Source organism: Eutrigla gurnardus (assembly GCF_963514095.1).
Source record: "Eutrigla gurnardus genome assembly, chromosome: 14".
Lineage (NCBI taxonomy): Eukaryota > Metazoa > Chordata > Actinopteri > Perciformes > Triglidae > Eutrigla > Eutrigla gurnardus.
Window position 1 is genome coordinate 3,585,390 of NC_139937.1, and position 15,861 is coordinate 3,601,250.

Genomic DNA, 15,861 nt, shown 5'->3' on the forward strand with positions numbered 1-15,861 from the left:
ATTAATATTGTTAAAAGTACACCTCTCCTATGTCATGTTCAACAAAACAGAACTCCATTACAGACGTATTCACTGAGAAGCAGTGGGACTTTAATGCTGGAGGAGAAAAGTATCTGAGATCACTGAGATCCACACAGAAGAAGAAGTATTGGTTGTGCAAAATTTGGATTCTGCAAAGTGGGAAGGTCAAACAGCTTTAGAGTGTTAGCAGAATGATACATCACATTAAAAGAATCAATACCAGTACTTACAGCTTTGCTTGTCATGTCGAGCCTTGTGTTCTTACTGCTGCTTTTATGTGTACACCTGCTTCCTGTGAGACAGCGGAAACTGTGGTTTCTACATCAGCCAACAAGGTCTTAAAGCCTCTCTGTGTCTGTCAATATCAAAACCAACCAAGTTAGAGGTATTGATCAACAGCCAATCTTAGGACCTTAATGATCCAATCAGTGATTCCCCACACAGACACATGGTCTTCTCAGGACAGTAATAAGTCTGTGAGTCAGCGTAAACGGCTCCAAGCGTGACCCCACAGACACCCACCCTTGTCCCTGACAGAAGAATGGCACTCAGTGTCTCCAGTGGATGGATGCAAAACAATGCCTTGCTCACACAGAGACACTGGTTCTGTAAATTCATTCTTTAGGGTGGAGGACTCAGGGGCCAGGGGGGAAAGGGCAGTTCATGGCATTTAATCAGTAGAGCTCAGCAGATATAAATAGTCTGCAGGCAATTCAGTGTCAAGCAACACAAAAATAAACAGCAAGAATGTGAAAATTGAGCAATTTAATGTTCTCTAGCTTTGTGTCAGACTGTTGGAGCTGAATGTTATAGGATTTGCCAGCCTTCATTTTCTGTCATTGGTGTTTGTTGGATTCGGTTCTTTGTTGGGATGACAGCAGATGGCAGAAGAGGCCAGAGAAACATGAACCTGACGTCACTCATGTTCACGTGACCAACGCGGAAGTCAACAAACCGGGCAGACGGCGAAATGTAACAACGAAAAGCACTTTATGTCACTTCCCCGTCTGTCTTTCGTTTAACGTTAGTCGCGTCGTGCGTTTTAATTACGAGCACTTACATGAAACCGCGTGCCTTTCAAATGTCGGGTGTTGGACGTAAAGTTACTCTCCGTCGTCTAAGTTAGCTAGCGTTAATGTTAGTTTGACTTTAAACGCGCCGTGTCAAAATGCGGAATGATTCTCTCCTCTCGAGCATTAACGTGGTGCTCGTCATGGCCTACGGCAGTCTGGTGAGTCCGTTACACTTTGAAACCATGTTGTTAGTTCAATCCCACGATGACTGCAGTCTAAATGTAGTGTTTTACAACTGCCCCCCTTCATTTTCACAACACACACACACACACACACACACACACACACACACACACACACACACACACACACACACACACACAGACAGCATCACTACAACACAGCTAATGATCACCTCACCCCCCCACTATTATACATGAATGTACTTTGGGGGAAACACATTTGTTACTTAAAATATCTTATATATAACTGCTTCTTCAGTGTAGCCTCGCAGGAATTAACTAGAAAAGTGACAAACACTCAGACAATTCAGAAAACAAAAAAATTAATAATGGACAACACGGCGAAATCATTTTAAAAATCAATAGAGTAAACACATGTTACAGCAAAGGAGACTGCAGTGTGTAAACGCCGCGCATATGCAACCAGGTTGCTAGGTAACCAAGCGGTTGTTGTAGTTCTTATCAGCAGAGTTACTCGCCCTTCTCAATGGCTCAATGTAGTTCTTGAGCATAGTCGGTCTAAACTGTCTAAAAATGCGTAATATCCGTTATATCTTCGACCTTTCTGGTGCCAGTATCGCCCGTCCACGTGGCCTCTCTGGTCCCAGTTTAACCAGTCTGCTCTCTGGTCCCGCTGCACTCCTACAATTCAAAACGTATTCAGGTGAATGAGGCTCTACTGTCACATCAGGGATTAAAAGTTAAAACAGCAGCAAAAGCTCTCATACGAGCTGTTAGCTTTAGCATTTAACATGTTAGCTAGAACGTAGGCGCCAATTGACGGTGCTTTAATTTAATCATTAATTACTATACATGCTAAGAAAAAAGTAACTGTGCTGAGGTACAATAATGCTAATTATAACCACAACGTATATGTGACCTGTAATTTAATAACGTCCATGCCCGTGAACTTGGCGACCAATGAGCAAACAATTGTAACTGCGCCCCCTTGTGGTCGATGACACACATGCAGCTTCTTTACCGCTGCAGCTGCTATCTTCCTTCTTCTGCTCCATTCTCTCACAGTTTATCAGGGCTCCTTCATGTGACTATTGTTGTTTTAATTTGCCTGCGACTTGAAATGTAGCGAAGTACAATAACAGTAATAAATGTAGAATCCCAAAAGTACAAGTAACTTACACAAAATGACTTTGTTGAGTAAATGACCAGAGTAAATGTAATTAGTTGCTTCCGTCACTTTTTAATTTAAAATGTGACTGCTTGTATAAGTTCAATATACCATTTTTCTATTTTGATTTTTGAATTTAATTATTTACATATTGTGCCTTTTGTTTTATTAATTGTTCATGTTTATCATCCACTGGCATCCTGTTCATTATGCTTAAAAATCGACTAACTCTTTCCTCTAGGTGTTTGTGTTGCTGTTTGTCTTTGTCAAAAGACAAATTATGCGATTTGCCATGAAGTCTCGGCGAGGACCACATGTTCCTCTCGGCCACAATGCTCCTAAGGTAGTACCCACACCATAATGAACCAGAAGTGTGACACAGTGTCTTGCTGATAAATTATGATATTATAGTTGGGTTGTACCGCACTGAGCTCTGGTGTGTGTGTGTGTGTGTGTGTGTGTGTGTGTGTGTGTGTGTGTGTGTGTGTGTGTGTGTGTGTGTGTGTGTGTGTGTGTGTGTGTGTGTGTGTGTGTGTGTGTGTGTGTGTGTGTGTGTGTGTGTGTGTGTGTGTGTGTGTGTGTGTGTGTGTGTGTGTGTGTGTGTGTGTGTGTGTGTGTTTTCTAGGAGCTGAGACAAGACATTGAAGCCAAACTGTGCCAGGTCCAGAAAATCCACTTTGAGCCTCGCCTGCTGTCCCCAGATGATGACCGGCTAAAGCTTTCTGGTTGGTGAAGCACACAAAACACAACAGTCTCACACACATACACACACCAGTCCTGAAACTATCACCGTAAGTCATTTGCATGCATGTGTACACAGGAATCTGTGTGTGTTGCAGGTTCCCATGACTACCTGTACAGGATGAGAGCCCTGGACGCCGCCAGAGACACGGGTAAGCATCGCTGTCATCTTAGTCCCAGTTAGGTTTTGTTGTCATGTCAGACTGTCAGAAAACCACCTGCACCTCCTCTCCACAGATCTCCCTTTCCGTGAACTCGGCGGCACATCCACCGCTGTGACGGGTAAAAGACTTCGGACGTGGCTTCTGCAGCTACGCAACTCCCAGTCCATGTTCCAAGACAGCCTCAGCTCGCTCATCGACACAGTGCTGGATGGGTACAACAAAGCGCGTCATGGGGCAGAGGTGTGTCTCCGTGTGTTCGTGTACCAGAGATTTAACATCTTATCAAACACATCATGATGATATCGTGATATTGTGCGACACAGTCCCCTGGACAGCGTACGAGCTAATTGTCCCTTGTAATTCAGAACCAGAATCAGGTTTACATTATACTGAGTGTATTGTGGCCTTCTGTACATCGCACTTCTGCAGGTTGTTACTTATAAAGCATCCTTCTGATTAGCGTGATTTCACTTTTTACTGTATAACCCTCCCTGGTGTGTAGTGTATAATGCTGAATGAAACACTGACATTTACTGATACTCTTTGTGTCTGTAGGCTTTTGGTGAAGAAGAATTTTTGAAATACCAAGAAGCTCTAACTGAATTGGCCTCTGTGTGAGTAAACACAACCTTTGCTCCCATACAGCTTTCCTCTTATGTTTAATCCCACTGTGGAATCTTAATCATGCATCGGGAACAATCTGTTTCTCCCACTTGCCGTTTCAGCATCAAGTCTCACAGCAGCAGCAGCACCCTGAGCCAGTACCACCAGTCGGCAGCCAAAGACCTGACCAGCACCACGGAGCCTGCGAGCTCCTCCTCCTCCCCCACCCAAACCACCTACCTCACATCTTCAATGCAGCAGCGCAGCAAGCGGCCCAGGCACTTCCTGGAGCTGAAAAACTTCAAGGACAACTACAACACTCTGGACAGTTCGTTCTGAAAAGACACCTGAAAGGTCAAAGACAAGGCAGAGCTGCCAGGGATTAAAGTGCCTCCAGATGGCGATAGGTCACCAGATAGTTTAGAGTGAAAACGCTGCCTTCTTATAACTAACACATATTGCCTAGTTTACAGTATAATGCATATCAGACTCAGTGCTCTTTATCTAAGTGTAGACTATGCATATATCCTGCGTTAATGCATGTTCAGTGTGACTATAGTGAGTCAGGTTGATTTGACCAAAACAAAACCAGAGCTATGGGGCTATGCAATGGCATAAGACAATCAGTATTTATTGCACAACATAAAGGCCTATGCAGACTTGTTAAATGTAACCACCTGTATTTAAACATGCTAATATAGTTCACAATGTTCGTAGAGAAATCCAGTGTTAATGATTGAAAAAACTGTTTATGTCACTTATCTTTACATCTAATTTATTTCACTGTTGTTCGTCTGGCAGCCGGTTTTTTGTTGTTGTTCTGCCTTAAACGTTTGCGTTACAGAAGCCATACTTGATTTAATGATCTAATCAGTTCTCTCAGTGCAATGTAGTTTACAGTATAGTACATTAATGCATTCTGAATGTTGCATCCGGGGAAGTCTTTTTTTGTTTTTCTTTATGTACACTGGCCCCCAGATGTGTGAAATGTGTGTTTCATGTGCTAATCAGGGTTCCAGTCAGGTGAATCATTTTATTTTTTCTTATTTTACAAGTTGCCATCCAAATAAAACAGTGACACAGTCAAAATGTTGTACAATTCTTACATGTGGTCAGCACAATACAGTCGTTTCTAGTGTATATTGTCCAGCAGAGGGCGCTCCCTTCATAGTGATCGACTTAAAGTCTCAAAGCTCGCTGGATTTCAGTAAGAAGTCAAAGGAAGCGTTGTATTCATTTTCAGTATTTCATTCTGACAGACAAACACAGATAATAGATTAGAATGCACTTCATATAAAACCTATCACACAATCTGTCTAGAGGTTTTTTATATATAAATAAATACAAAGGAGAAAGTTGTTAGGTAGAAATGAGAACATTGAATCACATTCATTAACATTATGTACAAAACAAGGTGAACGTTTGCATATTGACAGGGACTGAAATGCTTTACAAGAAATATGTCAAATAATGCCACTTAATGAGGCATTAACGTCAAATATCAACATTATATTATTTCCTTCTACTTCAGCACAGTTTCCTTAAGTGCCACATTATTGTTTGGGGCTTAAAACCACATTTATTTAAGTCAGGATGATGAGCCATATAACTATAGTCAGTACGTGCACTTTTAAAGCTGACATTCATTCTACAGACACACAACAAGCCTGATGCGTGCGTGCTACCGAATAACTGTTTCATCAAGATTGTTGAGTGGCTTTAGTGGAAGCGTTGATGTAGTTACAGGAAGCTCAACTCTGACACGCCAACTAGCCCGTCACAGAGCTGCTGTCTGCTTTCAGTCTGCATGGAAAAGATCGCACGGTCGCTTCATGACTTGATCTCGATGACTTTGATGAAAGGGAGGGGTTTGTTGGACGAGGTGGACAGCTTGATTGGTTTACTGAGGGGACAAGAGGAAGAGAAATGAGTCGTTTGTGTATTGAAATATTACATAATAGTATACAAACAAGCAATCTTCTGGTTCCCTCATTTCAAAGTCAATGGGTTTTTTAATGGGTTTTGTTTAGATGCCTGAAATAAAGTCTTTGGTTAACAAAAGCTGAAGAAATTTTAATGTTTGTTCCATTATATTAAAATACTACCGGTATAATAATATAGTAAATACTGTACAGCCCTGTTTTTTTTCTTTTGGCATTCACGCTTCAAAAGTCATTAAAGTGTTCAGTTGTTAAGATTGTCTTGCTGAACAAAATGTGTACTTTTGTTTATAAAATCCATAAGCTTATTTTGTGCAAAAATTCAAAATCCAATGAAAAATTCCAGTGACTTTTTTTTCAAACTTCGACTTTTGTTTGCATGTACTCTATTTATGGACTTGTTTCATCAAATATGCAAAATTGAAATCAAAATATATGTCGCACTTGCACTCCATGCATGGGAAAGAGCGGGTCCCGTAAGATTGGCACATTTGGTTTTGGTGAAAGAAATATGCAGAAGAAGGAAGTAAAATAAGTTACCTGTAGACAATCTGGGGGTTGCGCTCTGATGAAAGGTAGGAATTTGACCTTTGTCCACCCAGGAAGTAATCCATCTGGTCGTGCATCTCTCGGTTCTGCGCACACCGGAGGTCAGAGGTCAGTCCACATGAAAGCAATACATATAATGAATGTGGCCACAAGCGGTTGCATCTACTTCTCTTTCATATCTCCTGTCTATCTGCAGATTTCCACATCTCATGCCTTTAACCCCTGACTCTTCATCCTAGATCCCAACTGAAAAGCCCAAAAGAACATTTCTAGTGGACAATAAGCAGGACTCACCTCAGCCTCCAGGAAAGCTACTTTCTCCTCCAGCTCTTTGATCACGCGGTCCCTCTCCTGGATCACCATTCGAGAGTTCTGGAGCTGAAACCGAGGAAACACACAGTTCAAACAGTCTGTAAACCCTTCTCAAATATGAAGAGGCAGCGTGTTTGCGTTACAGAATCTCACACATGTGCACCTCACCTGTTCAATCATGTGCCTGACTTTCCTTTGCTGGCTTTTCAGCATGTCGTCCAGATGGTGGATCTTTTCTTTGAGAATAGCCACCTCCTTCTCCAGCTGCTCAGCCCTAAAAACACACACAGGAGAGTTACAACCCCAAACTTGTGACTCCATTGCCAGCGATGGATGAATATTGATTTATTCGTGTTCGTGTCAGCTGACCTCTGGTCCCTCTTCTGGCCGTCCTCTCGGATCTTGTGCAGCTCGCGGAGCTCGTCCTCGCGGCTGCAGATGGCCTCCCGCAGGCTGGCGCTCTCCTGCTCCATCCCTCCCAGCAGCCTCTGGAGCTCCTCTATGCGCTTATCTTTCTCCTCGCTGGCTTCTTCTGTGAGCCTCAGCTGCTCCTCCTCGTCGCTGAGACGCTCCCTCAGCTTGCTGCTCTCAGCCTGGAGGACGGGGGGGAAGAGGGGTCTTAATCTGATGTGTGGTTTCGGTGCGACCGTTTTATCGTTGTGAATCATAATGCATGTAGTAATAAAGCTCTGTGTAAGTGTCTCACCTGCAGTCTCTCTTTGTCCTCTTGGTGCTTTTTTTCTGCTTCCTGTAGCTGTGCATATAAGCGCTTGCTGACCTCCCTCAGCTTGGCTCTTTCCGCTTCTTCATTTGCTTCCTAAATAAAGAGGAATGAAGTGTTAGATTAGCAGAGAGATACTGTAACGTGTGACTCTTGCGATTGGACTCCATATCTACACCACCTGACTTTGATTTAACGTTGTAACACAATAAAACAGTAAAACTTTGTGGATGGTTGTACTTTTATTGTATACACAGTAAGGGCTTACAACTAGATAGATGGATAGATGTGTTCGTGATGAGGTCATGTGAAACCTTGTTTACGTTTCATCTGAGCTCTAAAGACAACAGGCGTGTCAGCGTGCGTCAGGCGAGCGGTTGGATCACAGCGACTCCCTCCTAATATCTGCAACACTTCTGTGAGTGAGCTTGAGTCACAGATATACTCTATAATTAACACTAAAACTACTCAACCAAACACAATGGGGTCAGGTCTGTTTGCAGTAGCTGCTTCAAGTGTGTCTCAAAGACGGCAGCGAAACCATTAATGGAGAGGCATGCGTGGAATGCTGGGAACAATGAGGAGGGAACACAATAACACATGTGGGGAGAGGAACAGGGTGTACTGGAACAGCGCTCTCATCTTTCATACACCCCGGGGTGCTATAAGCACATTTACACTTCCATTCGTCATTTTAATCTTTTCTTTTTTTCTCTGGTATCTCTGTTTCTGCCCTCCGGCTTCCAGACGTCACACTGACACACACCGTCCAGGGGAGGACATGGATTTGATCCACGCACTGCTATACATTTACAACTCCGAATGCTCACCTGTGTGTCAGCTTTGGGCCCTCCGCTGGGGGCCGACGGAGCGCTCTTTCTGAAGGGAAGACCCACTTTCCACCCATTTGTGTGCGGCTGGAAAGAAAAGGAGGAAGTCAGCAGGGAAAGATGGAGATGAAAGATGTGGAGGAAATGCCATTGAGAACGCAGGATGTGAGGTCGACAATGGACGAGGACTCAAAATACACCTACCTTGTTTTTGGCTGCCATCTGCTCCCTCAGCGTCTTCAGGCAGTACCTCACCTGAAATACATACAGATCGGGAGTGAGAGATGGGATCATATATATATGGAGTGATAAACAAGCCTGGAAGCGAGGAGGAATTTTACAGCTGCAAACATACAAATTGTTCCATAACCCAGGAGCGCCGGGAGAGAGCCTTCAGTGTTAGTGTGTGTTTAAAATGTGTGTCCGGACACTGACCTCCTGTATCTGGGAAACCTCATCCGACAGCATCTTCAGGCTCTGCTGGTGTTTCTGCTGCTCTTGTCTGCGGGCCTCGAGATAAACCTGCAACAGGGGGAGACGGACGCCGATGTTAAACACCGACACGGCCGCACAAACAAACCATTTGATCCTACAAAAAACCAACAGCCTGCCGTGCCGCGCCCACCTTGATGACCTCCACCTGCTCCTCTGTTTTTTTGACCGGCTCGGGATTCAGAGGCGTCCTGTCGGCGGTGGGCTGGACCAGCGCGAAGGCACGTCCGACTGGCTGCAGAGGAGAGAGCAGAGGAGTTGACAATGTGGAGTGCACAGTGTTGCGTCAGGATGGGTGCACCAGCGTGATGCAGTTCCAAACACTGCGTTCGGCTGGAAGAGGCGTTGGAGCATGTTTCTGCTCAATATTGCAACATCTGGAAGAACAGCCAGCAGCACATCTGTTCAAGAATGATGAAACACTAGGAGCATGCTCAACTAACGACATACTTCTTCTCAGTCTAGTCCTGATGCCTGTTTGCGTGTGACTGACTGTGAGTCTGTATAATCAGCAGGCAGAAACACTGAGCATAACCACTATGGAGACTAACCAATAAACATGCGGTGCTTCTTTGGAAGTAAGCAGAGACGCACGGAGGAAAAGCAGGGAGGTGTTATGTAACGCTGCTGCTCTGGTGGTCCTGTTTTTGTTTTGTTTTGTTTTTCTTATCTAACTTTGGCAGAACAACGGTTGTCTTGTGACATTTTCAGCAGCCTTGTGTGGAAACCGTGGAAACGACAAGCCGATGGCAGCTGCTGAGTGTCTAGTGAACATTTGCTGTGAACATACGGCAGCTCTGAGCTCATGCATCAGGATCATCAGGAAGAGTAAACAGATCCAAACATGGCCTGACTGATAGCACCTCCACCTCTAAGGAAAACAGCTACTGTTTTATTTTTTATCTCACCCCAAAAAATCACAGACCGTTCTCCCTCATGTTTAAACAAATCCCACTCATCCATTAAAGCGTAAAAGTATAAAATCATAATAAACCCTCGAGTATCCAAACCCTGCATCTAAAACAGTGATTTCCATTACTACTCTCCTCTTGTCCTACCGTTCTGTCTCCCAGGACTTTGTTTGTTCTTTGCACCGGTGTTACAGTCCAGGTCGTAACTAAGTCATCAGGTGTACGAGGTTCTTACCTTGTCCCTGTGGTGCTCCGCGCTCCGAGATGCCTGGTTCTGGTCGTGCAGTGTGAGCCGCAGCCGCCTGCACCCCTCCTGTGAAAGGCAACGAAGAAATGAGACGATGGAGGGAACCCACAAAGAGACCGTTATGTGATGGAGAGACCGATTGGCGACTGTTTTGAGGAGGGGAAAAAGAGGAGGAGAGACTGAGTCATACACACTGAGAGCAACAGAGGAGGGAGAGAGGGAGTAACCAGTGAGAGAGAAGGGGTACGAGCGTCAGAGAGAAAGCAAAAGTTGTTTTCAGCTGCACAGAGACAGATTGTTTGAATTAAATTGTGTGCCGTAGACGTCAGAGGGACTTTCGGCGGAAACTCTGCTGGCGCTCGCAGCCAATTGGAAGCCAGTGGCCAGATTTCTGGGAATGTGGGCAGAAAATGAAATGTTGAGCGAGACAGAACATTTCCATGGCAACAGAAGTCCTCACAGTAGCCATAAACTATCTGGCAAGTTAACAATATAGGAGGGAGGAGTAAGTCAGAGACAAAACAATGCACAGCCCCACAAAGCAAGAACACACAAATCTGTCCAGTTATTTCTTTTAGTCGCCAGAGAGACGCGGCTTTAACAGGAAATGTGTGGAGCGGTATGTGACTGGGCGTGTGTCCTCCAGCACAGGGAACCCCCTAAAGAGAGATCCCCAGCCAGTGTGTGTGCAAGTAGAAGTATGTGACGGCCAGGAGGTCAGACATTATATAACTCCAGCCAAACCCATCTTCTGCTGTTTATCTTCCCGTTTGTATTCATGGTGTCTTCCTGTTGTCTAATGCATTTGAGACACGGAACAGGACACGGCTGCAATGTTCTCTCTGTTCGATAGCACATTCAAACAAAAACACGCAGCAACCCATTAAATGCTTAGTACGCTTACTGCGTTTTAATCATATCTCATGATCTCCAGCAGTTGTTGTGGAATAAGATATTCATATTTGACCTTTTATTTATAATTGTCACACTGGAGCGGTGGGCTGTAAAGTAGCCAGGGAGATATTTGGGGTTCATTGTCTCGATCAAAAACACTGCAGACGAGTGTGGAGCCGGGGATCGAACCCACAACCTATGATTAAAGTGCTCTGAAGAATACAGAAATGTAACTATAATCATGCGTTGTGACCAAACGCTCCAGAAAAGCTGCTAAATGAAGTTTTTGTAAACGGCCGATTCCATCATCAACAAAGGAGTTGGAGAGCTGAAACTTGAAAATTAGTCAATTAATTGATTAATCAGAAATAAATGTAAAAAATGCCAAATGGATTTGCTGCTTTTCTTTGACTTATGTAATAATACATTTATTATCTTCAGGTTTTTCACATCGCATCATTTCATGGACTAAAAGATCGAATCTTTAAACTCAATTGTTTGTCAGTTTGCCGTATGATTGGCAGTTAAAGTGAGCACTGTATCTCCTCTGCAGAGAAACCATGTCTGATATGCACACCGCCCGGCCTTGATGTTAGCCAGACAGCGGGGAATGAATTTGGTTGTGTTGCGTAACACAGAGATAAAGAGCAGTGAGCGGTTATAAAGAAAGGCCATGTGTGGTATAGACCACAGAGGGCCTTTATGCAGAGCTGGATGTCAGTCCAGGAAGAAGTAACGGAAGAGAAAGCCGAGAGGGACAGAGAGGACTGGAAATCTTCAACAAGGCAGACAAAATAACCTAATAGTCGGGGTGGAGGTCTATACTAACAAAACTCAGGGAAATGAAAGCAAAAGAGTCGCGTCTTGTTCACCATGTTTCCTCTCAGATTACAGACACCTGAAAGCTCTGGTACGGCGAGGAGGGGAGGGGAACGAGGGGAGGGGGAGAGAAAGGGAGAACAGTGTTGTTGAGAAGGAATCCGTCATTATACGACTTCCCTGGCTCTTCATAGACAAGCACACAAAGACTCTGCTAATCCTCACTCTGCTGTCGACTATTTAGCCGCTAGTCTCTCTGCCTATTACCGCTTTTATATCCCCACACACACACACACACACACACACACACACACACACACACACACACACACACACACACACACACACACACACACAAATATACCTGTAATGCTAGACTTCCCAGGAACACAGACAAAGAGACCAGTTGGATGTGCTCATGGACGATGGCATATGCACGCACACGTATAACACACAATAACTCTCAGGTACACACTGCCAGAAACTTGAAACCCAGCACACACACACACACACACACACACACACACTGCTGGGTGCACCAACAAAGAGCACAAAAGATCACGGGGCCGGGCTGAAAGGCTTAAAGGCCATGAAGACGCTTTTTGTCTTGGACTTTGGCATCAGGAGGCTGTAAATCCTGCCGGTTCAATAACATGAGAGTGTCAACCCGGGAATGTTGCTGATAATAAAACCGGCAGAGCTGTGGTATTTGGAGCCCTCAAGAGCTCTAGGACATTTATTAACAGTACCCGATGTTCACATTTCTGAACTCCATAAAAACGGTACATCTTGCGCCTGCAGGTGTTGAACCTGTTTCCCTCAAAGGAATTCCACGAACTTCATCTGCCTTTAAATCACTCCATCCCTCTCTGAGCTGCTTCCCCCTCACCTGCTGCACAGATGCCACTTCTGTCTTCTGTCCAGCTCCGTTATTAAACTCTCTGAGCCAACAGGTGTGAGCCGACTCAGGCCGAGTGATTTAAAACCAAAGCCTGCGCTGGTTCACTACCTTACTTATACAAGGAACAATAAATCTCTCAGATTGTGTATTTGACCAAAGAATAACAAACCAGATGAAGAATCTGAACAGTCGGCGCCATCATTCGATACTCAAAAGTAACCGATACTCTATTGTGCAGACTGCTTAACAGTTGAATAATTGATCAGTTGCCTGAAAGACAATTGGTAACTATTTAGATAATTTCTTACTCATTTTGCTAATTTTTCAAGCAACAATGCAGAACTTTTGCAAATTCCAGTCTCTTAAATGTGAGGATGTTGTGCTTCTACAAGATAGGTGATGAAGTAACGTTAAAAATGTCACTTTGGGTTCTGGGAATTGGGACTTTGACATTTCACAGACTGGATGATTGATCCAGAAGATAATTAGTAGATTTATTAGGCATGTAAATTCTTGTTAGTTGCAGCGCTACATTTAAGTACGTCCTGTTTGGGGATTAAATCCTTTCCCAGGAGAGTGAAGGTGTCAGACTTGGCTCTGCAGTCAGTCAGCAAGTCTGATCAGACTAAAGGGTTGAGCAGATTTAGAGGGAAGACACAAGCTGAGGTGTGGAGGGAAGCGTTGGGAGGTTAGCGAGTATATAACCATCATGTGAGACGGTTAACAGCTGGTCCAGGATCTGAGTCATGAAGTCAGACCTGCCACCTTCCACAATCATCTTTCCACAATAATATAATAGTTGTCTCAATAATAATAACCCCCCTGCTGTGTGAACCAGGTGTGATCTGGTATATTCCAGTTGTTGGTTTATGTCATATTTGGCTCAGTCCCAGCCCGTATAACGTCACCTACTCCTGACTGGGATGATGTCTGAGGATGAGCAAAGACACGAGGAATGCATTCAGTCAGAGGGAAATTAAAATGTCTAGTCAGGATAATGGTGGCATCATTTACCATTTAAAAGTAGAAGTAAATCTTCTCAATAAACTGTGGTTGTTTAGGGAGGAGAAACACTGTGTGACACAAGTTTCAAATGACTCTTAGATAATATCTGGGTTTAAAACTTTAAAAGTAACAATTAGTTTCAAAGCCAAGCCCGGCTGTTCCTCTAGTTCTCGGTCCGTGTGACCTGAAGGCCTCTCTCCGCTACACCAGCCTCCTTCCCTCCATGTATCCCAATGGAGCGACCTCTCCCTGCCTGATAAACCGTGAGGGCGTCATCATGAAATGTTACATGTGGAGGTGAAATACCTGGGCTGCTTTATGAGCTCTGACCTGAATAACCATATCACATATGTAAATAGCTGTAGGTGGGTGATTATTTGACTTCGATAAAAGACAAATGTGTTCCTCTGTATGGAGCTCAAGCAAATGTGCTATCAGTCGCATGTTCAAGTAACGTGTGACAGATTAAGTTTCAAACACGGCTTTATGACACATTCTTCAATGCAAATAATGAGTTTATTAAGTGTGCTAGTGGAGCTGCCCTTTGTACACTCTGACCTCTTTGTACAGTTACACAACAGCAACGGGTATTTAGGTCTAGACCGTCGACACGGGTGTAAAATCTCTCTCTCAAATTCTGCTGTAATCACACTCACTTAGATTTGAGTTAACATGGTGGACACCTTTCACTTTATGCCCTTCTTTATAGACTATCATGTGAGTTCAGTGGGTCTGTGGCTGCTGACGCTGGTGTTGAGCTGCTGATAAGGTGAAAGTGGAGCATCACCTCATAAAACCACATTCAGGTAAATGATTAAACCCTCAGACGGAGGAGGATGAAGCCTGTACTGATCCCAGGTGTCTGGCAGGCAGAGCAGTGGGCTACGACGTGTCTCTGTTTGGGAACACTTCTCACACAGGTGGTGCAGGAGAAAAGGCGTTTAGAGGTCCGTCTCCTGCTGCCTGTCACCACTGCTACAGTAAGCTGAGGTGATGCGGGCAGAAGGCTCCTGACAGGCACAGATGTGATCTGGACTAATACGGAGCTGCTGCCTCCATGTGTGTGTTGGTGGGGTTAGGGGGGCTTAGACTCGAGTTACTAAGACTTAATAGGAAATACCACTTAGAGGAGATGGAAGCTTAAAGGGCACACAATCACACAGATCCACTCTGTAGAGTCAAAGAAACAATAACGATACATGTAGATGGAAAAGGAATTTAAAAAATCAGAGGTGAGGTCTTTACCAGTAATGCGCGCACAGCGGAAGTAACACGGAAATACACGATGACTACAACTTTATTATTACTTATTATAATTAAAAGTATGGAAAAGTACGAGTAACTTACCCCATGTTCTTGATTTCTGATGTCCTCAAATGTGCACAGACTTCTCGTCACTCCGCTCATGTTGGGCAGAAAGAAAAACTCCTCAACCAAAGTAAGTTAATCAATCAATAGAAGCGGACTTGTATATCTAATAAAGCTCGGGAGCTGCTGTGTGTTTCCAGCCTTCTGACCGGTGCGTTCAAGTGTCGGCTCCCTCCTCTAGTCTCACTGTGGTAACTTTTCTCATCGCGTCACTGTGGGAGTGAACGTGAGAACACAACCCCGCCCACAGACCGACGCACGGCCAAATAGGGAACTGGGGGAACGGGACGACGGTCACGTGACGTGGCGTCTTCGTGAAGGTGTGAGACGCTGAAGATGACCAATAGGTGGACTGATAGAACTCCACCACACTGCTCAGTTTACCAACAGGCCTCCATAATTCATTCATAAGGTTAAACCCCTGACTGACCCTGTTTAAGAGTCTCCTATTAGTTTACAAACCTCTCCAATCAAAACTATTGATTTGTCATTCAGAAATTGTACAGTAATTACAAATATAACATAATATATATAATAAAAACGAATAAAAAAACATTTATGTATTTTTAATTTTTTTATATTTTTCTCGCTAATTTCCACATTCATTATCAGAGACATTGCTTGAGATAAGTAATCTACCACATTGAACATCGTGCTACTAACTTTAGCTCAGGTCTGTTATAAATAAGTTATATATATACATAAGCACAAACAGGCTTACAGCTTTAATCACAAAAATAAATGTAGACTCGTTCACTGTGACCTATCAAGTCAAGTCAATCTCATTTGTTTATGGCACAGGGAAAGTTTGTATCAGATGTTTACACAGCGTCCATGTTGCACACGATAAACAGCATATTTGCAGAGTTGACTGAGGTAAAGGCAACGCGCTGACACACCACGAGCAACAGGACCCGTTTGTGTGGCGATGAGCTGATTCCATCAGCAGCTGATCCAGG

The 15,861-nt window shown here is 44.0% G+C and overlaps 2 protein-coding genes across 2 annotated transcripts; one reads left to right on the forward strand and one right to left on the reverse strand.

Moving 5' to 3' along the window:
• Positions 1-991: 991 nt before the first annotated feature.
• Positions 992-4,898, forward strand: ltap1 (lipid transport auxiliary protein 1). Its single transcript, XM_084026660.1, has 7 exons — positions 992-1,252; positions 2,647-2,748; positions 3,031-3,130; positions 3,245-3,298; positions 3,384-3,550; positions 3,866-3,924; positions 4,036-4,898. The coding sequence occupies exons 1-7, from the start codon at positions 1,190-1,192 to the stop codon at positions 4,250-4,252; spliced, it is 762 nt and encodes a 253-aa protein (XP_083882786.1). The 5' UTR covers positions 992-1,189; the 3' UTR covers positions 4,253-4,898.
• Positions 4,899-4,946: 48 nt separating this feature from the next.
• Positions 4,947-15,054, reverse strand: tuft1a (tuftelin 1a). The gene is made up of 12 exons (XM_084026659.1): positions 14,882-15,054; positions 9,904-9,981; positions 8,891-8,992; positions 8,701-8,787; positions 8,470-8,520; positions 8,266-8,352; positions 7,421-7,531; positions 7,084-7,307; positions 6,883-6,988; positions 6,697-6,780; positions 6,394-6,488; positions 4,947-5,816 (listed from the first exon to the last, which is right to left on the reverse strand). Exons 1-12 carry the CDS (start codon positions 14,939-14,941, stop codon positions 5,744-5,746), a joined length of 1,158 nt encoding a protein of 385 aa, XP_083882785.1. The 5' UTR covers positions 14,942-15,054; the 3' UTR covers positions 4,947-5,743.
• Positions 15,055-15,861: the final 807 nt, after the last annotated feature.